Here is a 23480-nt window from a genome sequence, read left to right on the forward strand (position 1 = left end):
CCAAAACTGTAAGTAATTCATTTTTTTTTTCCAGGAATTTCCCTTCTACATTAGGGGTGCGCGCTATAGGCAGATAAATACGGTATATATCCACTGCTCATGTTATGCATTGGGTCTGTTTGCATACTATTGTTCAGATTGTATAAAACTTATATATATATATAATTGTATTTGTTTAGGAAAGATTCCAGAACTGTTAACTGAAGGAAGCGTGGATGCAACAACCAAATTAGTGCTAGTGAATGCTTTATATTTCAAAGGTGACTGGGCTGAAAAATTTAATGTTGAACAAACAACTGAAGCTCCATTCAGGCTAAGCAAGGTAATTTCAAGTTACCATGTGTGTCATAGATTCTGCTGCTGTTAGCATTTTAATAATCTCTTTTAAATAATGCCAGGCATTGCAAAGATGAACGCTGGTGTGCATCAACCATTGTCAACCATTTGAATTTTACCCTAAAGCGTTAGAAGGCACAATGAGAGCTAGCTGCGTAGTGGCTATTTGGTATAGATTGCCACACTTCATGTTCATTATTGTTTTAGTCTCCTTGAGAGTTAATAATTTTCTAAAGTACAATGTTTAATTTACCTTAATGCGGCCTACATGGCTTGCTATGGGGGCACATGCAGGAGAGGAGGAGCAGACAGTATCAGCGGGGGACACTAGAAGAGGTAAGTGGGCATTCTCTGCAATATTATTACACAGAACAGGTAAGTATAAACCTTTTTTTTTTTTTTAATTATTAAAAAATGGATTACAATCAATTATATTGTTTTTTTATTTTTTTTATTTCCAAAGTGGAAAGTGATGCCTTTGGAATTTTTCCTTGGTATCATTCATAATTCATATATATATAAAAAAAAATTAACTACACAAGTACAAATATTCTTTCTGCCACATTGTTGCTTTACCCTAAAAACTTCTAACCCTGAAAAAAAAAAAAAAGGAGATCCTGTTCCTTTGAAGCAGGTTAAGCAGCATAGTGCCGTCTTATCTGTCCCTTCCTATTCTGTAAAAATCCTGGTTGATCCTGCCTGTTCCTGTGGTTCCTATGTAAACTGACCACAGTAATCATGGCTGCTAATCCATGATACAAAGGTCAGTTTACATGCCTACGTCATCCTGCAGTCTCTCCATTCCCTCCCTGCTTGTCAGTTCCTGCGTGTGAGGGGTCTCCTCCCTGCCCCTCCAGTCCTGCTGCTATTAGTAGCTGGCAGTAAGGTCAGAGTAGAATTACTGCCAGACCCTCTGTTATACCAAGGTGTACAACACAGTGTAAATGTTTAACATGATGCTGCTAAATACTTTTTCAGATCGCCTCTGTGTGGTCACGTGACCCCCCGCCACACTCCTCCCCTGATTCTAGGGGAATACGGGAGGGGCCGTGGGAACAGTACAGAAGTCACATGGCCTATTGGGGGGGGGGGGGGGGAATCTCATTCCCTACTGCTGTATCCCTTAGATCAGGGGAGTATAGCGGTGGTAGATGACATGACTGCACAGAGTTGATCTGAAAGGTATTTAGCAGCATCATTTTAAACAAACATTTACACTGTGTAGTATATCTTATATAACAGAGGGGCTGGCAGTAATCCTACTCTGACTTTACAACCACTTTAACTCCCATGTTAGGTTTCAAAGGCTATGACAGGCTGAAATACACTGTATATGGATAAGAAAAACATGCCCACAATAGTGGGAATCTGTAAAACCTCCTTACTCACACATGTGAAAAGAAATATTAAAGTGGAACATCACTCTCTTAATCAACATTACTAGTGTTAATCCTTATGCTGCTAGCATTAGTACATAGATAGGAAAGTATACATAGATAGGAAAGTATACTATATGTACTTGTTTAAAACTTTTTTCTTTACGTTTCTTCAGTTACTTCCTGGTTTCCAGGCAAATGCAAATTATGTCATACGTTCCAGGAGGAACGTATGACATACTAAGTAATTTCTAAGCAACTACTAAGTTACTAAGTAATTTCTCAGCAATATAAAGCTTGTAGACATGGATGAGTTTGCTCTGACTATTACTGGTAGGTGCAGGAAAATTGACTTTAATGGTACAACAAAGATGAAGTTAACATTTTCTTTCAGAATATTAAAACATATTAAATGGCGTTATTGGTTTTTGGTGCTCAAATGCAGTGTTCTCTTATCCATATACGGTGGTCAAAACTGTGAGCCAGGGTTTCAACATCTGATGTGCCCAGGGGGAGTTGCACTGGATGGCTAAAACAAACAGGCTTAGCATGACCACTCTAACCGGTGGTCACGGTGTTGGAGTAAGCTTGTTTCCATTGGGGCTTACTTCACATTGGTTGTGAGGACTGCTTGGAATGATCTTTTGGCGGATTGTTATTTTCACAGAAGTGGTGGACTTCTCTTTGTCACTTTAATGTATGCAAAATTTGGAGTTTGCTATGTATGTTTGCACTACATGCATGACTTGTTCATGACAGATTGGATTTATTTGATTTATGTTATTTTTATATATATTTTTTAGTTATATTTGCACATGTGCACTGCTTTTTATCATTGGTTTCACTTTATGCACAAGCATTTATTGCATATGTACAATGGGTCAAAAAAGTATTTAGTCAGCTACCAATTGTGCAAGTTTTCCCTCATAAAAAGTCGAGAGAGGCCTGTAATTGTCATTATAGGTAAACCTCAACTATGAGAGACAAAATGTGGAAACAAATCCAAACAAACACAATAATTTATTTGCAAATTATGGTGGAAAATAAGTATTTGGTCAATATCAAAAGTTCATCTCAATACTTTGTTATATATCGTTTGTTGGCAATGACAGAGGTCAAACGTTTTCTGTAAGTCTTCACAAGGTCGTCACACACTGTTGCTGGTATGTTGGCCCATTCCTCCATGCAGATCTCCTCTAGAGCAGTGATTTTTTTTGGGCTGTTGCTGGGCAACACTGACTTCCAAAGGTTTTCTATGGGGTTGAGATCTGGAGACTGGCGAGGCCACTCCAGGACCTTGAACTCCTTCGTTGCCCGGGCAGTGTGTTTGTGATCATTGTCATGCTGAAAAACCCAGCCACGTTTCATCTTCAATGCCCTTGCTGATGGGAGGAGGTTTGCACTCAAAATCTCACGATACATGGTCCCATTTATTCTTTCATGTACACGGATCAGTTGTCCTGTTCCCTTTGCAGAGAAAAAGCCCCAAAGCATGATGTTGCCACCCCAATGCTTCACAGTGGGTATTGTGTTCTTTGGTTGCAACTCTCCTCCAAACACGACGAGTTGTTTGGTTTCATCTGACCATATGACATTCTCCCAATCCTCTTCTGGATCATCCAAATGCTCTCTAGCAAACCTCTGACGGGCCTGGACATGTACTGGCTTAAACAGGGGGACACGTCTGGCACTGCAGGATCTGAGTCCCTGGCGTTGTAGTGTGTTACTGATGGTAGCGTTTGTTACGTTGGTCCCAGCTCTCTGCAGGTCATTCACTAGGTCCCCCCGTGTGGTTCTGGGATTTTTGCTCACCGCTCTTGTATCATTTTGACCCCACAGGGTGAGATCTTGCGTGGAGCCCCAGATCAAGGGAGATTATCAGTGGTCTTGTATGTCTTCCATTTTCTAATTATTGCTCCCGCAGTTGATTTCTTCACACCAAGCTGCTTGCCTATTGCAGATTCAGTCTTCCCAGCCTGGTGCAGGTCTACAATTTTGTTTCTGGTGTCCATCGACGGCTCTTTGGTCTTCACCATAGTGAAGTTTGGAGTGTGACTGTTTGAGGTTGTGGACAGGTGTCTTTTATACTGATAACAAGTTCAAACAGGTGCCATTAATACAGGTAATGAGTGGGGGGGGGGGCAGAGGAGCCTTCTACAGAAGAAGATACAGGTCTGTGAGAGCCAGAAATCTTGCTTGTTTGTAGGTGACCAAATACTTATTTTCCACCATAATTTGTAAATAAATTCTTTCCAAATCAGGCAATGTGATTGTCTGGATTTGTTTCCACACTTTGTCTCTCATAGTTGAAGTATATCTATGATGACAATTACAGGCCTCTCATCTTTTTAAGTGGGAGAACTTGCACAATTGGTGGCTGACTAAATACTTTTTTGCCCCACTGTATGTGCATGTGTAGTATGGAACCAGGTAATAGCTATGATTAAGCATTGACACTCAATGCGAAACGCGTCAGCTGTTTATCCCACTGTGTGCTGATATCTGTAGTGCATTTTTTCCTGTACCCAATAAAGGGCACGTCTTTTTTCAAGTTACTGGAGTGCGGCTGTCCATATCCTTATTGTTTTTGCACATGTAGTATGGAACCCATGAATCGCTTATGACATACATGTATTTTTTGGGGAGGTTTAGCGCTGCCTTATATTTGTTTTATTTTTATTTTGCGTATCAACACTAATGGCATGAGGCTTTGTTCCCTGTTAGTTTCCTTGTTGTGAGAGCAGTTGTGTTTTACGTTTTTTTTTTTAATACACTGCTAAACATCCCTTGGCTTAATTGGGAGTCACAAATATGCATATCTGAAAATGTTATAATTTATTTTTAGAACTAATTCCCTTCTTATATACCAACACACATACTGTATATCTATATATCCTTGTTCAAATAGAAACCATCTTCCATGTTTACTTCATCACAGCATGTATGTCACAAACATATCCACAATAATGGCACAATATATGTATTTCCCATTTCACATATCTTCTTGCATAGTATCAATAGATGTCTTTGTCTGAGTCACTCTAGATGTGTTTGGCTTTAGATGTACTTTGACATTCACCCCCTTCATCAAGTAAGCTTGCAGAATCCCCCTCATCAGTTTACATGGGATGACCTCAAAACAGGTACACTTAAGGCCCATAAGACTTTGTTATATGTGGGAAGGTGGCAAGTAGTGGCTGTGCAACTGTGTTGTATCAGTGTTTTAGAGAGGGGTGGAAGATAAAGTGAGTAATGAATTTTGATGTAATGTTTTCATATACTTCTGGTTTTAAAATAATTTTTTGCATTTGTGTTCAAAATTAGTTCCCAGTGTTTTAATAACTTTATTATATATTTTATTTCTTCCCCCTAGAATGAGCAGAAGACAGTAAAAATGATGTATCAGAAGAAAAAGCTTCCCTTCAACTATGTCCCAGAAATTAACAGTCGTATCCTAGAGCTTTCATATATGAATAATGAACTCAGTATGATTATTATGTTGCCTGACAGCATTGATGATGATACCACTGGGTTACAGAAGGTAAATATACTTAGAAGTAACAATATCAATTGTTTTTGGTAGATGATTGGCTAGTTAATGGTGGAAAAGAACTTCAGATCAATTGCTTCTAGTTCTTATAGGGTTAGTTTAATTATATTCTTCCACCAGTCCATAGAAAGCTTCACAGAATGATAATTTTAAGATTAAAATGAATAGCTCCCAACAAGTATTACCACAAGAAATTAGAATGTCCCTACTAAAAGTGCATTACAATTTGAATGGCATAATGGAAAACGGACAACTTAAAAAAATGCGATGTTTGGCATAGACCATCAGAGTTACTAGATATACCGTTTCATTCTGCTACAGTTTAAAAGATACCTGTCAGGGAAAAAAAGGAGAACAAAAAAGTATAGCAACTATCCATTCTGACTTTCTTTTGCAAACTCAAAGGTTGTTATCCTTCCTTTACTACTTGGTGAGCCACTTACCCAGAACAAGTATGTGTATATTAGATGTTGAGTCAACTATTCTTCTTATTCAATACCTCTGCAGGGCCAAAATATTATACAGGATTTATATGGTGCCAACAGTTTGCACAGAACTTTACAATAAGGGGAGACGAGACAATTACAAAACAATTCACGATAAGAGGGTTAGAAGAGCCCTGCTTATGAAAGCCTATAATCTAAAGGGAAGGGCAGGTAATACAAAGAATAATAATAGTGGAGGTTGAGTTTCTTGAGCAAGTAAAATGCAGTTGCTAGAGTAGGGGTAAGTTAGGCTCCCTTGCCCTGTAGGGATATTTTAAAAGATCTAAAGTCAGAGTAGGGGATAACCGTACAGATTTGGGCAGAGAGTTCCAGAGGATGGGAGAGGCCTTATAGAAGTCCCGGAGGCAAGCATGGGAAGAGGTAAAGAGGGAGTCGGAGAGCAGGAGGTCTTGGGAGGATCAAAGAGGGCAGCTTGGTTCCTGTTTTGAGATGAAGTTGGTGCTATAGCTGGGTGCAGGGTTGTCGACAGCTTGTATGGCGTTAATATTTTGAATTTTCACGTTAGTTTAGCGATACCCACGCAGGAGCCATTGGTGAATGAAATTACCTCCCACCCTGCACGGCCAGGCACACAGAATTTCCCACCACACACTGGAGCCAAGAATCAGTCCTTGCAGCTTTGTTTTTTTTATTTTTTATTAGGGGGATTGAACTTGGATAGGGTTGAGGGTATTATGGGATGCCCACTTGATCAGAACAGTAGAATTCTTCAGGGACACAGACTACAGTATGTACACTTCTCCTTCTACCTCCAGCAAAATCTTGCTTGTAGAACTAGAACTCCCAGGACCAGCTGGCACAGTTTGGTTGATCCAACAAAGGCTCAGATCTGTGGGAATTGCCCTTTACAGGCAGGGACCGTGAGCCCCTTTGGTTGTGTAGCAAACACAAGAAGTCCCAGTGCTCAGCTGTCATACTTCTGTGGCTACTGTTCCCAGAACCACCTCTTCAGGCGCTGCCAGCCCACCTGGCTGCAGCTGCCCCTTTCACTAGTCCTCCTGGCTAAGACTCCACAGTCCTCGCAGACTGACTGCATCCATCCCAGACTGCTTGCACCCAGTCCTCTGATTTGTAACACTCACCATCCCTCCTGGCTGTCTTCCTCCCTGGAGATTTGCCCAGCAGTGTTCTCCTGCTGTCCTCCACTTGCTCCTGTGTCTCTGTTCAGGACACTTTTGTGTGTCGTGAAGAAGGTCCCTTCTGCACCCAAACCCAGGCACGAAGATACCACCCACCCCAGACTAGGTGGCCACCAACAGCCTAATGCCCCATACACACGATCGGAAAAATTCCGACAGCAAAATCCGATGTGAGCTTTTGAACGAAAAAGCTCACAACGGAAATACGTGTGTATGCTCCATCTGACTTTTAATGTCAGAATTTCCACCAACAAAAGACTGAGAGCTGGTTCTCAAATTTTCCAATGGAAAAAAATCCTATCGGAAAATCCGTTCGTCTGTAGCAATTCCAACGCATGCTTGGAAACAATTTGACGCTTGCTTGGAAGCATTGAACTTCATTTTCTCAGCTCATCGTAGTGTTGTACATCACCGCGTTCTTGACGGACGAAAGTTCAGAGAACTTTTGTGTGACCGTGTGTATGCAAGCCAAGCTTGAGTGGAATTCCGTCGGAAAAAAATGCTGGGCTGACCCTGAGTATTTGAGCGGGCCTGCCCCCTTCCAACCCATCTGTTGGAGATTGGTCAGGGCCCTCATGAATACTCCAGGCAGCTCATCCACTCCCATTCTTCCAGAATCTTCTGTAAGTTTCTGGAAGTAGGGGGAGGTATTAGAGATGCTGCCTGTGAGTCATGACAGCCTCCCCGAGTCACTCCCCTAACCCAGATAAAACAACACAGGCTGCCAGCCAAGCCTGATAACTTACCTACATTGCACAGAGAGAAAAAAAAACACTCTCTAGCACACTAACTAGAGGGTGCTTTATTGGGGTTTCCCAATTCAGCCTAAAATGTTCTGTGCCAACCCTTTGCTCACTGTATACAGCTGAATTCTTGCCCAGTGAACAGGTTGTGGCTAGAGCAGTATAAGACACTGCTGAGCCAGGCAACAGATGTCGCCTGCCTTGCTATGCAGTGTAAAACAGGTGCATAACTCACAAGACTGTCTAAACAGTATTACAAATCTTTTGAGTGGCAAGAAAATATGTACTCCTATATAATAAACGTCTGTAGTTTCACTTTACAATTCAACAGGGAGACTGAAACCCCTTTTCATAGTTCGGATAGGTAGACAGACCTGAGAATTAAGAAGCCATAATTTCTAACAGAAGAGTTAAACTGTTGGCATAACGTTTGGTTGACTAACCCTTTAATGGGAACACCAAAAAAGATTGCATGCTTTAATAATAAAAACCCATCCTTTGCCTCACTTTACAATATATGTGATTGTACAAAATATGTACAAACTTTTAAACATCAAAAGAGTTTAATAGAACAGTCCATTTAAATTCTACCCAATCAGGTTGGCCTTTGCATTGTCCGGTTGTAGTGTACAATATAAAAGATTGTACACTACAGATTTTATTGTGTATGGGTTTTACACGGGTCAGTTAAGTACACAACAGACATGGTAATTATCTTACACCAGCATTCTCTGGTTTCACGTAATGATTATATTTATTGGCGACATGCTTATTTTTTTTATTTAAAATTATATTCATTGTGTCATTTTTATATGAAACTCAGATCTTCTATTTTTACAAAAATCATTTGTATTTTGTAGCTTGAAAGGGAGCTGACTGTTGAAAAGTTCCAGGAGTGGACACAACCAGAACATATGAATCATATTGATGTCCATGTACACCTGCCAAAGTTCAAGCTGGACGATAGTTACAAGTTGAAACCGATATTATCTACACTAGGAATGGTGGATATCTTTAATGCAGGTAGTGCAGACCTCTCAGGAATGTCAGGATCCCCAAATCTTTTCCTGTCTGAGGTTGTCCACAAGACATTTGTGGAGGTGAATGAAGAAGGCACAGAGGCAGCTGCTGCTACTGCTGGCATGATCATGTTGATGTGCCTGCTACCCGAAGAGGAATTCAAAGCTGATCACCCCTTTCTCTTCTTTATCCGTCATAATATTACTAGGAACATACTTTTTGCTGGCAGATATTCTTCACCTTAAAATTGCAATTAAAATTGTTAAGTAGCTTCTGTTCGTCCTGTCATAAATTACAGAAAGATATAAAGACAGTCACCCATTGTTCTTGGATCAATATTTAACTTTTTTCATTCTGCAAACAAGTCACAAATCATATAATATCAGAAGTTTGGATAGGTGTGATGTATAAGTATATTGTGTAAGTAAACCTTTTAACAGGGAAAAAAAAATGACATGTGAATAGCCGTACTTTTGTATTGGATGGAATTAGACAAAGACAAGGCAGTGTTTAATAGTAAGCTTATCAATAAGTGCTGCTTAAAGGCATTCTCTCGCCTCCCTCCCCCCTCAAAATCAATAGCTCCCTACAATAGAAGACTGTATACTTACTATATCTCTTTGGCGGGTGCAGATTCTAAACTGGTCTTGCATTCATGTTCAAAACGTCCAAGACAATGTTATCTAGTGCCCAGGGCAAAGATGCCAAACTGTGTTCCCAAACCTACCTTCCCCCCTAAATCCCATCCTCCATCTTCCCTCCCAAGAGGAGATTGAGCACTAATCTATGCATTAATTCCCCCTCCTAGCCCTTATCCCCCCTGCCAACTCAAATCTTCTCAGTCCCCAAATTGGCCCTCCTAGCACATCCCCCCCACAAATCCACTCTGCCCCTTCTCTCCCAAATTTCCCCTACTATAAAAATTCTTCCCCCTGCAGCCCCCCAAATTCTCAGTCCCAGCACAAATCCTCTCCCCCCCCCCAATCCCCTCAGTACAAATCCCCCTTCCAAAGCGTAAATCGTCACCCAACACCTTCACCTTGCCCCCCTCCTAGCACAACTACTGCCCCTTCTCTCCCCAATTATGCCCTCAGTGCAATTCCCTCATCCCTTCCTCAAACACACAGATCTCAGGTGTAGCATGGCAGATGGCTGTGGGGTGTTCTTGCTCCTAGGCTCCTTCTAATTTGGAAATTTTTAGAGTTAAAGAGCCTAGAGGAAGCTGAATTTAAGCACTTGACAGACAGCCGGGAAGAGATGCCGTCCATTGCAGGGTATAGGATCATGGCCCAGGGAGACCACTGGCTATCAGATTGGGACTTTATGGGTTGTGCTTACCTGCCTCTTACCCCCATTCTTTGCTGCCAGGATAGAAGTAAAGCGTGGGGAAGGTAACCAAATCCTACAGAGCCTTGATCCAGGAGCACTGCAGTGATAGGAGGGAGGATAAAGAGGGAAGGAGAGCACAGCCCACTCCACCTCCTAGCTCTTTCATTCTGTTCAGATTTGGCTTGCCACTTTCAGCACTAACCTGATAGAAGTAGTGATGCTGCTTTTGCTACTCCTGTCAGCTTGTACTGGCAGAAACTCACCTCCTCTCCCCCTTACCTGCATATGATACCACTGCATCTGGGGAAGCCGCAACCTCCCGCTTCCAGGAGTGTTAAATGCCTGGTACCTTGCCTTGCACTCTTACTTTTCACCCTTATGTCACTTCAGGACTCAGCAGTGATGTAGGAGCTTGTGGTAGGTACCACAGCATGTAGAGGGAGACACAGGCATTCAACAGTCCTGTAAATGTTAAAGTCTTTGCAGAATGGTTGCAGCCCTGGAAGACATAGGACAGTGATGGCGAACCTTGGCACCCCAGATGTATTGGAACTACATTTACCATGATGCTCATGCACTCTGCAGTGTAGTTGAGCATCATGGGAAATGTAGTTCCCAAACATCTGGGGTGCCAAGGTTCGCCATCACTGACACAGGAGTTCAAATCGCTTCCCCACTGAAGTGGTAAGTATTTATAATCATGAAGGGAATCGTTGTTTAGATATTTCGTGGGAAGCAGTAGAGTCATTATAATTTCCCTTTTGCACTATAACAGTAACCAAGTTTTGTACCTGGGACATATACTGACACGTATGTCGAGATTTATTTAGTCCATTAAATTAACACACACTTCTGCTAAGAAAAATATAGGGGACTATCATTACTGACCTCCTTCTGAACATGCTAATTGCCTGGCGTTTCTTTTGCTAGACTGGCTTCCTGAACCTATTTATTAATGTTATTATTTTACAAGATTTATATAGTGCCAACAGTTCGTGCACCATGGACTTTACAACATAAGGACAGACAGTTACAATACAATTCAATATAGGAGGAATCCAAGGGCCCTTCTTATTTGTATGTCTAAAAGGGACGCCCAAAAAAGTTAGATGTCCTTTACATGTTCATTCTGGGATTGATACTTAAAGTTCTGAAGCAAAAGCATCACCATAACCTCCACACAAGAAACATTTGCAGAAGGAGAAATCGGTTGCGTCAGTAACCTTACTTTTGGGAAATTTTCCCTGAATGTGAACTAGATTCCTTAGAGAAGTAAGCATATTTCCCCCCTGATTCTTCTAGCTGTCACATCACTCACAATTCAGGGAAGTACAAGACACAACATTGGATGAGTAAGCTGCTTTAAGCAGTGAATTCAGTGGTACTAGCAATCTATAATTTACTGTTGATATTGGTTGTTCAGTGACTGTGAGATATTCCAATGCATGTTATAGTTCTAATGCATGCTATAAGGAGAGGGAGATCAAATTATAAACCGAACAATGAAATTTAGGAAGTAGTTCAAGATTATATTAATAAAAAAGTGTATTTGCACTCAATTCAAGATTGAAAATGTGTTGAGTAAATCCCTAAATAAAACTGGATTAGTGTAAAATACCATAATTCCATACAATTCTTATATAGTTCAGCTAAAGAAGCAGAAATGTGGATGCCTAAATAAGTAATCGTTGATGGTTACCATACGAGTAGGAAATTTTCTTTACAATAAACTACCATTGAGGGCAAAAAAGATATGTTAAGTGTGTGGGATTTAGAGTAGTTAATTTTCAGGTTAGATAGGGCATCAAACTGTTCTAGATCTTTGAGTAAGTTAGTTAAAGATATCTGGGGTATTTGGAGGAATAACATAAGGTCACCTGCAAAGGCTGCTACTTTGTATACTGTATTGGCCGGGGTAATCCCTTGGATATTTGGGTTTGCTCTAATTTTGTTCACATTTTTTTTTAAAGTTATCACAAATTAAGGAGGGAGAGTGGGCAACCCTGATGGGTGTCATTGGTGATGGAAAGGGCATTTGACAGATGGCCATTTACCCGCACTCGGGATGAATGGAAATACAATGCAAAGACATTTACTAACATCCACGGGTGTAGGCCAAAAGCCCAAAGGGCTTCTTCTATATAGTGCCAGGCCACTCTGTCAAACGCTTTCTCCGCGTTGAGGGAAAGAAAAAAAGGCTGTGTATTACTTGTGGTTAACCAATGATTGGGAGCCTTGATAGTGTTATCACAGGTTTCTTTCCCCGGGGTGAGCTCCACCTGATCCATGTTTACAAGAGAGGGCAGAAGCGGGAGCAATCTGCCAACATTTTGGCATAAAGCATGATATCAATGTTTAGGAGCGATATTGGCCTGTAGTTCTGAATCTGTGAAGGGTCCTTACCCTCCCTGGGAATCGCAGTGATATGAGCATCCAAAAAATTCTGATAAGGAATTAGGCACAGCGCTTAGAGCAGCTACCAGTCTGGTCTGTTTCCCTAAAACATTTGAAATACTGTAAAGTTAACCGTCTGGCCTAGGACTCTTGCCTGTCTTCATTTGTTTGAAAGCCACATCCAGTTTATCTAGAAAGAGGGAATGCTCCAAGTCCTGAGCAGCTTGTGGACAAATAGGTTTCATGCTATATTTAGCCAAAAAGTCCCTAATTTGTTGAATATGAATCTCACATGTAGGGGGAGGCCGCTCTCCACCTCACAAATTATATAAACTTCCTGCAGTACTGTTCAAAGTTAGTAGTTATTTTATAATAAACAATAGATTTACAGCTGAAGTTTAATTTGCTTATGCTTTGACCTTCCCTGGTTCTCTTTACCGTCCTCATCAACACGCTAAAGAAAATTTTAAAATAAAATCTGTTTTCATTACATACCTTATTTTTGACTTGGTGTCATCATCGCTGGGTCTCTGTGCTTCTCTATACAATGCAGGTAGATTGGAGTTTGGTACAGCTTATAATTCACATTATGTAGTGAATATACAATTACAGTAGAGAAAAGCCAGTACAACTGTGCAAAACTGAAGCCGGGACTGGAATTCAGCTTTGACTGCCATTAGCAGTACAACTCTTAAGTGCAAAAACTGACTAGCACACAAAATGTGTTCAGGCCCAGTGCATGCACGTCACACCTCAGATCAGGCCCAATGTATGCAGTCAAATAAAGTGGGCAGAGACCAGCATAAAAATAATCATACATTATATGGCACCAACATCCCTGAATTAGAATATAAATAAAGTACAAGATATGGGATTTTAAAGGTGCTGAATACGAAAACCCACTCGAGAAGATTTATAAAAAAGATTTATTGATAACATTCTAAAAGCAATGAATACAGATCATTCAAAGTCGTAGGTGTACACCTACAACCTAACAAGTAGTAATGAACTACTATATTCATATACAGTTTCATGTGGCGTCCATATTTTCAACAGTTTCGCCAATAAGGCTTCTTCAGGACTGGACGCGAAAGGCACTTTTATTGTATTTGTAGAAACAGTTTTATCCAACTTTAGTTGTAGATAAGAAAATGAGACACAAATTTATGATATAACATACACATATTAAACAAAAAAAATATATAGTATAATATAGCATAGATGTGGCGTGTGCATGCATGATACCAGGCTGCAGACTGGTGGAAAAAAAGATCAAAACAGAAACTATATACCTCAGTGTAAAGCATGGAGATTGATACACTGAGATAGTTCCTCCCAGAACATAGCATCATCCCTCCACTTAACTCCATCCAAAAGTTGCCCGATCTCCCATAGGGAGGGATGTAGTGTGTAACATACAAATAGGAACTTCATGGAGTGCCTGTAATATATTTAATGAATCAAAAAAAGGGGAAAAAGGAAAGAACAGGGAGGCAATTGCACACATCCACAGCAGGCTTAACCATATATACTGCACTCACCTCACTCCTATCTTTAAATAATATGAACACGGTGGGAGCTTGTGTGGATAATGGGACTCAGGTGTGTATTCTCCTATCAATCAAATGCATGTATCCAAAGAGCCCTAAACGTACATAGAAAAAGAGAATATAATGTACCTCGATATCAAATGGTATGCTAAACTTTATGTTGTCAAACATTAGGGTATTCTCTGACCCATAAAAGGTTCCTGGTCAAATTTCCCCCAAGTGCCCCTAAGGGGGCTACTGGTGGTTCCACTCCAGAGAAAAAAACTTGAAGGTTGAAAACAAAAACTGACAAATCCCCAAAGATAATGACCCAGTCCTACACCTGTGTCCAAGGAAACACATATAGGAAAGCCGTATCTTAGAGGGTTTACAACAACCACCAAATCCCACCATCAGAAAAGTAGCTACCAGGATTAAGTGCACATTTGGCCCCCATAGCAACCCCCTATATCTGGAGGTAGTGGGAACCCTTGAACACAAAAATATTGTGTGTCAATATAAAACTCAACAGTTCTATAACAAAATCGTTGTATTTCCATGAATCGAGGTCACGTTCATTGAGAAACTCACTTATAACTTCAACACCCCTCACGTGGGGTATGGAGTTATAGAGGGCCTCAATATCCATGGCAACCAACCAAGACCTCTGGGGTATTTGCAACCCATCCGTGATCTTCAGTAATTCAATGGTGTCCTTTACATATGAAAACAACCCTATCACGTGTGGGTACAGATACTCATTAATTAATTAGCTCGCTCTCTGTCAGAGATCCACAACCCGAAATTATGGGTCGGCCTGGAGGGTTTGTCAGACTTTTATGCACTTTTGGTAGTGCATAAAAAGTGGGAGTGGTAAAGTTAGCCAACTCTAGATATCTGAATGTATTTGAATCAATAATGCCTCTGTGTTGTGCTTTGGTGATAATCTCCCTATACTTCCTCATATAGTACTGGAAGTGTGAACTGGACGATACCATTCGGAATTCAGGATGATATTGTAACACATGCTCTCATACTGCTCCACATCCATCACTACCAAATTACCATCTTTATCTGACGGTTTAATTACTATGGTTTTATTGGAAGTAGGTGTTTTTAGCGCTTGTTTTAAATGTTTAGGCAAATTGAATTGTGGTCCAGTTTTCCAATTGGCCGCTTCTATTTCCTTGCTAATTTGAATAAAAAATGCCCAAATGTTGGAATTGCCCTGCAGTACTGGAAAGGATCTTGATCTGGGTTTGTATGATTTTGGTGTACCGAAAACAACCACGGCCGTGGGGGGGACAGGGGGAGTACAAGTTGGCTGCATCTGTGATGCACCCATACTGACTCCTGATGAATTGAAAACCCAACCCCCCTCTTCCGGGTTGCTCTCGTCCCACATAGCCATCAGATCCTGCAGAGCTCTCAAATCTTCAAAATGTCACGGTGTCCATACCTGGATGGAGTTGCCCCGCATCCTGTACAATATTTGGTTCCTTATTGTAAAGTACTTTGTACATCAGACGTCTGGCAAAAAGATGCAAATCTTTAATCAATACAAATTTATCCGCATCCTCATCTGGACAGAACGTTAAGCCAAGTTTCAAAACTCTGGACTTGTTCTACGATAAAGCATATGATGATAAATTGACAATATCATATGTTTCCTGGCTCACACCACACGTGGAGTCGGGATCCACTATTTTAAAGGCTGACCAGATGTACGAATTGGGGTGGGTGCCACCAATGGTGCCTGTTTGGAATCAGTGGGGTAGATTCAGGTACCGCTGCGCACTTCTTACGGAAGCGGCGTACCGTTCTTACCCTGTGCCTACGCAAAATTATCTGCGTTACGCTTCATTCATGAAGCAGTAGCTACGTAATTTGTGCGGGCGCTCCTTAAAACTGCCCGGCGTAAGGGCGCGTAATTTAAATGATCCCGTAGGGGGTGTGGATCATTTAAATTAGGCACGTTCCCGCGCCGAACGTAGTGCGCATGCTCCGTCGGGAAACTTTCCCGACGTGCATTGCGGCAAATGACGTCGCAAGGACGTCATTTGCTTCAAAGTGAACGTAAATGGCGTTCAGCGCCATTCACGATTCACTTACGCAAACGACGTTAAATTTTAAATTTGCGACGGGTATACGTAGCATTGGCTGCCCCTGCTAATAGCAGGAGCAGCCTTACGCGGAACCCGACGAACGGAACCCGACGAACGGAAACGACGTAAACTGCGTATGCAGGGCTCGCGTAGGGTTGTGAATCGGCGTTAGTATGCAATTTGCATACTATACGCTGACCACTACGGGAACGCCCCCTAGCGGCCATCGTAAGAATGCAGCCTACGATACGACGGCATAAGGAGCCTTATGCCAGTCATATCTTAGGCTGCAGTCAGCGTAACGAGGTTCCTGAATCAGGAGCATTCGAAACGCCGGCGCAAGTAAGCAATTGCGCTGCGTAACTATGGTTACGCAGAAGCAATTGCTACCTGAATCCACCCCACTAGTATTAGAAGTAAAGATGGGAGCTGTGCGCAGGTCCATAGAAGGACCTGTTCCAGCTGCCAGTTAACGGGGTGTTGGGTGCAGTTCGATCCTTTGATCGTTGCGAGCATATTTTTTTCTCTTTATTCATTGCTCGGGCTGATCTCGATGGTCCCTGTGAACTAGTTTCACTATTAGTCTTCCTTTTCCTAATTGCTCCACTTGGGTCATCAAACCTAGAAACAATCGGAACATATCATGTTGAAGACAGACGATGAATCCGATTCAGCTAGATCTAAATTGGTGACTGTGGGGTCCTGATTTTGTGGACCCTGACGACGGGGATAACTCCCCTGTTGGGTCCACTTATAGGCCTGATCATAATCATAAGCTTTCTTGTTCTGAAATAATTTGTTATCCTTGGTCTTGATCAGACCAGTAGCATATTTGGTAAGATGCTCTTTTAATGTTTTGTCTTTTTCCAAAAAGCATTTATGTGACACCAAGTTATTATGATCTTCCTGCTATTTTTGGATCTCTTTGTCTAACTGTTTTATGTCAGTCATATATTGAGCACTAAGGATCTGCATAATTTGTGAGGAGCAAGATTGTAAGTTTGCTTCCTAAGCCTTTTTCACATTAGGTTCCACCTTTCTTATGTTTGGAAATATCTGAATATGTAAACCCCAGGGTACGATTTGGTTTGCAATGTATTTGTAAAAAATTCTTTGTGCCAGAAAAGACGGGTTTTTCTTTCCACCAGGCGTTAGAGACCAATAAAATAGGTATCTACATCTGCTTCAGTGATATTACCCTGACAGCGTACCTGCTTTACCTCTGACACAAAACCCTACCACGCCTGGCCACAATAATCAGTCATGTCACCCGTCACTCACCAGGAATGCCTCAAGATGGAAAAGGGAAAAAATCCAAGCCCGAGTGGGTGAATAGCGGAATCACACGTGACAAGTGCTCCGAATGAAATACCATGCAAAAAAGTACAAAAATATATATACATATTATTAAACAATAATGATAAATGCACAAACAAAAAAGCAAAATAGAAAAACTCAGTATACAGAAAGTTTTTAAATGCTGGTGTCTGACCACAAGGGATATATCGTGGGTGTATTATCCACCCTAAAAAATGTTGTCAAATAAAGGGGGCAGAGACCAGCATAAAAATAATCATAAATTATATGGCACCAACATCCCTGAATTAGAATATACATAAATTACAAGATATGGGATTTTAAAGGTGCTGAATACGAAATATCACTCAAGAGAAAATTTATAAAAAAAATTGATTTTTTTTTTGATAACATTCTAAAAGCAATGAATACAGATCATTCAAAGTCGTAGGTGTACACCTACAACCTAACAAGTAGTTAAAGTGTAAATGTATGCACTTTACACCTCAGATCAGGCCCAATGTATGCACTTCACACCTCAAATCAGCCAATCTGCATTCACTTCAGACCTCAGATGAGCCTCAAACTCTTAACTTATAGGCCTCTGATCAACCCCAAACCCTTTACCTTCAGAAATATAGAGTACCGCTGTAGGCAAGTGAGCAGGATTTGTCCACACAGCAAGCCGATGTGTTTCAACAACATTAGGAAGATGGGCGGGCCAGGATGTGTAACAGTCAGCCTATGTGAGCTGTAAATTACAGTCAATGACACAGAGTGCCAGCTTGGGCACAAATGCCATGGAATGCACTGCACTAGTTTACTGAATTATAGGACCAAACCAACATAAAACTATGACCTTTTACACATTTCAGGCTTTACAATTCATAGTTATAGCTATCACATTTACACAAGAGCTGCACTTGTGTAAAACATTTTACCCAAAACATCCCCTATACTTTCAGGAATCTTAAGTTCTAAAGGTATTCACAGTATCAATACGAATAAAATACAGCATTCGATAATGATTCCATAACATAGTAAGGCGATATAATGCCAGGAAGACAACTTTGGAGGATTCACCATAACAAACAGGTCAGTAGTTGCAGCTCACACAATTCTTTCCTTACATGTGCCCTTTAAGCACAGTTAGCTAAGATGACAAATCGTTCTTACTTTTATTCTCTAACAGCACTGATCAACATTTACAGCTTGAATTTCAATATTCTGTATATATTTATACTTCCAAACACTTAAATTATTGGCAAATTTAAATTCACACTCCGGTCTAAGCTGACATTGGAGATGATTTACTAAAGGAAAATAGGCTGTTCATTTTGTATTGGAATCTTCACACACATTTGGAGTTTCTTTACCAACTAAATTTTTACTACATTCACTAATTTAACCTTCATAGCGGTAATGTAGAATATGGCTCAGGGTGAATTTTCCATACCAAGAGCGGTAACCCAGAGCCACGCTCGGGGCTGCAATGCAGTATGCAGGGGAAGGTTACTTATCTTGTCCCCTGTATCCTGCAATGTCTCCCCGCTGTGTGCGGTGGCTGTGTCTTCTGCCTGATGTACTGTATGCCGGGCTCCGTTCCCTGCGAGCAACGCAATGCACAGGGATGGAGGCGGGAAATTCAAAAAGTGCATAACACATACAGTACACTGTAATCTTACAGATTACATTACTGTATCAAATTACTTCACCTCCCCTTTGTCCCTAGTGGTTTGTTCAGTACCCTGCATGCAGTTTTATATTATAAATACTGTTATTTCTGCCCGGAAACTTGAGATTGTCTATAGCAACTGTAAGGGATTAGCTCGGTAGCGGGGGTGTGTGACCCCCTGGATGGGTTCACTACACACAGAACTAGACAGAAAGGCAGTCGAAGACGGTTGAAAACAAAGATTTTGGTTTATTCTTCCATCTTGCTGGAAACAAGTGCAAGCATCGAAACAGCATAAACAGAATCAAACATAAAATAAACCCTGGCCACTTTGGGCGTCTACCTACACCACACAGGAACCTATCTATGGAGTCTGGCACAGCCTAGTGCTGGGCAGACACTGCTGGTCCTACAGCAGAAAACAATAGTTTCTTTTTGATTTTTTATCACACAGCAAAATCAACAGCACCTCACCTCTTCAGAAGTATTTCTGCTCACTGCTCTCTTTCACTCAGAAAGCCTCAGGATGCAGCAATCAGTAATAATCCTTTGGATTACTTATAGAGGCCTTAATTGTCTCACTCTGAACAGCTGAAGTTTTTCAACGCCTTTAAACCTTTCTGGCTACTTCTGCAGCCGACACCCGATAATTGGTGTATTGTCCAAACAAGGCAGAAATGTATCTCCCGTCTGTGACAACACCCACAGATTTACCTGACTTCCTGTCACACAACCAAAAAGTGTCCCTTTATGTCAAAAGCGGTTTTAGACCAGATAGAAAAGAGCAATAGTAAATTAAAACACTTGCAGAATTGAGCGATAGCAATTAGTGGGGAAATTCGTCATCAGGCACTGAAAGTGATGACAGCGACAATTCTGCAACGGAGCAAATTTCAGTGTTTTTGAGTTGATTACATTATTGAATACATTTTATTATTATTTTTGATAATTTTTTATAGTTATTTATTATATTATAATTTATGGATTTGTGTTTCAAACTTTATCATACCCGGGATGGCTACTAGACTCTTGTTTGGACAGATTTAAGTGAGTTATTCCTCCTAAGCATTATAGGCCTACAATATAAAACGCCAAATTTTCATGCAAAACAATGCATCGTTTTCAGCATCAGAAATCTGACATAATCATACCGCCAGGGAGGTTAAGGGAAAACACCCTTGCAAAGTAAACAGCCCATTTGACGTTAGTAAATAAACCCCATTGTGTTTTCATGGCTTAAAAATTCAGATGCTCCTGATAAAAGTCAATTTGCTAAATATTTATATTGAAAATGACAAATGAACTGTATGAGCATGTAATGTATGATGCGAATGATTCTAGCTTGCCAAAAATAGTAAGTAGGTGAGGAATTTCATGCTGCATGTGGAAGATAACTGTATAATCTTGGCATGCATTTCCTTAGTGAAGATGGCTACACTATGACATTTTAATGTCCTGTAATCACAGTAGAGACACGGCACTGTTGGATATATTTGGCACTGTCAGTGAAGACAAAGGATTTTTTTTATGCATTTACAGTTGGTCAGCAGTTTGTGGCGGCTTAGGGAAATTACAATACCAAACAAATAAACAGCTGACCTTTACACACTTTTATGCTTTATTCTGCTAAGCATCTCATCCCTTCTCTTTTTTATGTCACTTTGTTTTGATGAGCTTATGTTCAGTTCACCAAAAATAGTGTCATTAGACAACAATATTCATGGGGTAGAGTGAACACAATGTCGCTTTGTCTTGTGCTCTTTCGAATAAAAGGACTTTTTTTAAGCCTATCAATGTGACTAGTATTAGACAGTGACCAAAAATACAATGAAATTCATTAACCCTGCTGATACTCTGACAACTGTGTATTAGGGAAAATGTGACTACAGTATGTGTGAGGATGAAAAATAAAAGCAGATCTAGTTAGTTTTTTTTTTTCTAACAGAGGAAAAGTAATAGTATACTTTTTTAGACACAGATGCTAAACATTTCTGTCACTCACTGGGGGGGGGGGGGGGAATTGGATGTCAGCCAATACAATGTAATCTGCTAGCTATATACTGTATCACAGTTTCCTGAACTGTGTACTGGTTATATATTACATGGCTGCCAATTCATTGCAGGATTTTGGAAAAGCACAAAAAAAAAAACAGTTATAGTGCAAAACTAACAAGCAACTAATTGCTCGTTCGTTTTGATTTCATAGGATGCAGGCACTTTATTTCCTTCTTTAAATATAGTGGCACACCTCTTTACGGTTATAGTGCAGTTATGTTACAATACATTACCACATTAAAACTAGGTTCAATTATTGCATAGACAACAAGCCTGTATGACCCAGCTTGGGTGCTGCTGTCGGCATACAGCTTCCTCCAGTCTGGAACCAGGAACCAGGTATTATAGCTAAGCACCCAAGAACTAGACAACACTAGCTTAGGTGCAAACAGGAACTGCCCTTTGTTGTAAATTCAGACAGAATATATACCATGCACGATCAGGTAAGAGCTTGATCACATTATCCTAGACAAATAGCACATCTAAGGATCAGCCAACATAAACATACACAGTATGCTAATTAACAAGCCTTGATTAAACAGGGGGTGCCAAGACAGTCCGACAACAAGCCCACAACCCTAGATACACAAAGTACATTGTTTAATATTGCATGTTATGATAAGTATACACATCCCACAATGGTTCAATGCAAGGTAAAGTAGACACAAGACTATTCCCATCATGTAGGAACCTCTAGGGGGATTAGCCAAGAGACAGAAACAATAGACAACTTAATTAACAAAGAAAATTCACACATAGGAAGCACACAATGGTGAAAGGATACCACGGGAGAAAGAAGACACCTTAGTAAACAGATTATAGCAGGAGAACCCAGCATCAGGTTGTTTAGAGCTGATTATATTAACTTCTGCTCTGAATCTCAAAGTCTAAAGCAATCATTGCTGGTTTGGGCACACAGGCCCCAAATCTGTATTCAGGTCCTAGATTCCCAGAGTCTGTGTGTTTTGGGGAGACATGGACCTGCATTTGAAGCATGACCACTCCAAGGGTCCCCCCTGCAGTCCCCTCCAAAAGCCCCTGTCTCTGTTGGGTCTGTCACAGAGCCTGTAACATACATTTGAATACTAAAGTAAGTAGTTTATAGGTCTTTAAAAGTCCTCATGAAAATTTCTACCCTTCTACCCCCCCCCCCCATACATCATATCAGGAGGCCTATGCAAGAACATCCCATTTATGACTCCTTGTTAAAAACACCCTCCTGGGTAAACTTGCTGTACTGCCATTCCAAGACAACTTCCAAGATAGACCAAATGGCTTTATTAACCAGGCAGTAAAAATCCATAAATGTCCGATATAAAAAACACGTTGACTTCCAATATGCGATAAAATATTGTTTTAACCTAGCATTTTTCATCGCTGTTATGGCTTCTTGAGAGGTTTTGAGATCCAACAAGATAATAACATAACTGTGCATGTGCACAGCTAGTTGTAAGTGCTTCCCAAAACTACCCCTGATACCAACACTATGGGGGTTATTTATGAAAGGCAAATCCATTTTGCACTGCAAGTGCACTGAATGTGCACTTTCAAGTGCAGTCACTGTAGATCTGAGGGGGACATGAAAGGAAAATGTTATACTTACTCAACCTTTCTGTCAGAAACTGCCTAAAGCTGCAGTCTCTGCCTGTGCCAGCTGGTCACCTCTTCATGATGTCATCACACTGAGGACCCCACCCCAGGACAGCCAATGAGAAGTATTAATTTCAAAACTAGGCAGTGACATATACACCCTAAGAAAGACCCTTCTTTGTACTACAGAAAATGGAAGACTCTGGACCTGGCATTTCTTGTGACCACCTATTTAGGTAAATGGGGAATTAGAATTGGAAGGGGGCAGAGATCAGCTTTAATAAGTTTTTCTTGAAGTTGATCCCACCACTGCCATTAGAATGTGACAATAACAGCCTCAAATCCCACTGCTGTCACCAGAATGTGAGAAGATTGCATTCCCAGACTACATTGATACCTGTTCCACCCTCATCTACAACTCCTGACCATGATGACTGAAAAAGATGAAAAGCCTTTGCCTGATGCCATTCAAGACCCTCCAATCACAAGTTCTCTTCCACAATTTCCTGAAGTAGGATGGACTGTGCCTGCATTCAGTGATTTTCCATCCACTAGTGGTGGACTGACACTGCAGTACCCTGCCTACCCCAATTATGACAAAAAAGCTCCAGGACTGGCTCGAAGCCTTGAAGGAACCAAAAAGGACATTATAATTGTCAGACATTCATATATATCTTGGGCACATTCTAAATCCATGTGGCTGAATATGGAAAATTTGGGGTTTTCGGAAGAAGGGATTAGAATATGGTAAGTGGGCCATAGGAGGGATGACCTGGTGACAGTTGAGATGGATTTTGCAGGGGGAAACATCTCTCATCATCCACAACTATTTGCCAT

General features: G+C 40.8%; 1 protein-coding gene and 1 long non-coding RNA gene across 2 annotated transcripts in view; one reads left to right on the top strand and one right to left on the bottom strand.

The window, feature by feature from the left end:
- Positions 1-8948, top strand: part of LOC120940646 (leukocyte elastase inhibitor-like) — a 33406-nt gene extending 24458 nt beyond the window's left edge. Inside the window, exons 5-7 of the mRNA XM_040353624.1 lie at positions 180-322; positions 5086-5253; positions 8511-8948. Coding sequence (XP_040209558.1) covers positions 180-322; positions 5086-5253; positions 8511-8915 — 716 coding nt within the window. The 3' untranslated portion in view covers positions 8916-8948. The remainder of the gene's footprint in view (positions 1-179; positions 323-5085; positions 5254-8510) is intronic.
- Positions 8949-13304: 4356 nt separating this feature from the next.
- On the bottom strand, positions 13305-18992 carry LOC120940647. The gene is made up of 3 exons (XR_005749468.1): positions 17309-18992; positions 13935-14038; positions 13305-13834 (listed from the first exon to the last, which is right to left on the bottom strand). It is a non-coding gene; the product is annotated as an uncharacterized LOC120940647 (long non-coding RNA).
- Positions 18993-23480: the final 4488 nt, after the last annotated feature.

Source organism: Rana temporaria, chromosome 5 (genome assembly GCF_905171775.1).
Source record: "Rana temporaria chromosome 5, aRanTem1.1, whole genome shotgun sequence".
Lineage (NCBI taxonomy): Eukaryota > Metazoa > Chordata > Amphibia > Anura > Ranidae > Rana > Rana temporaria.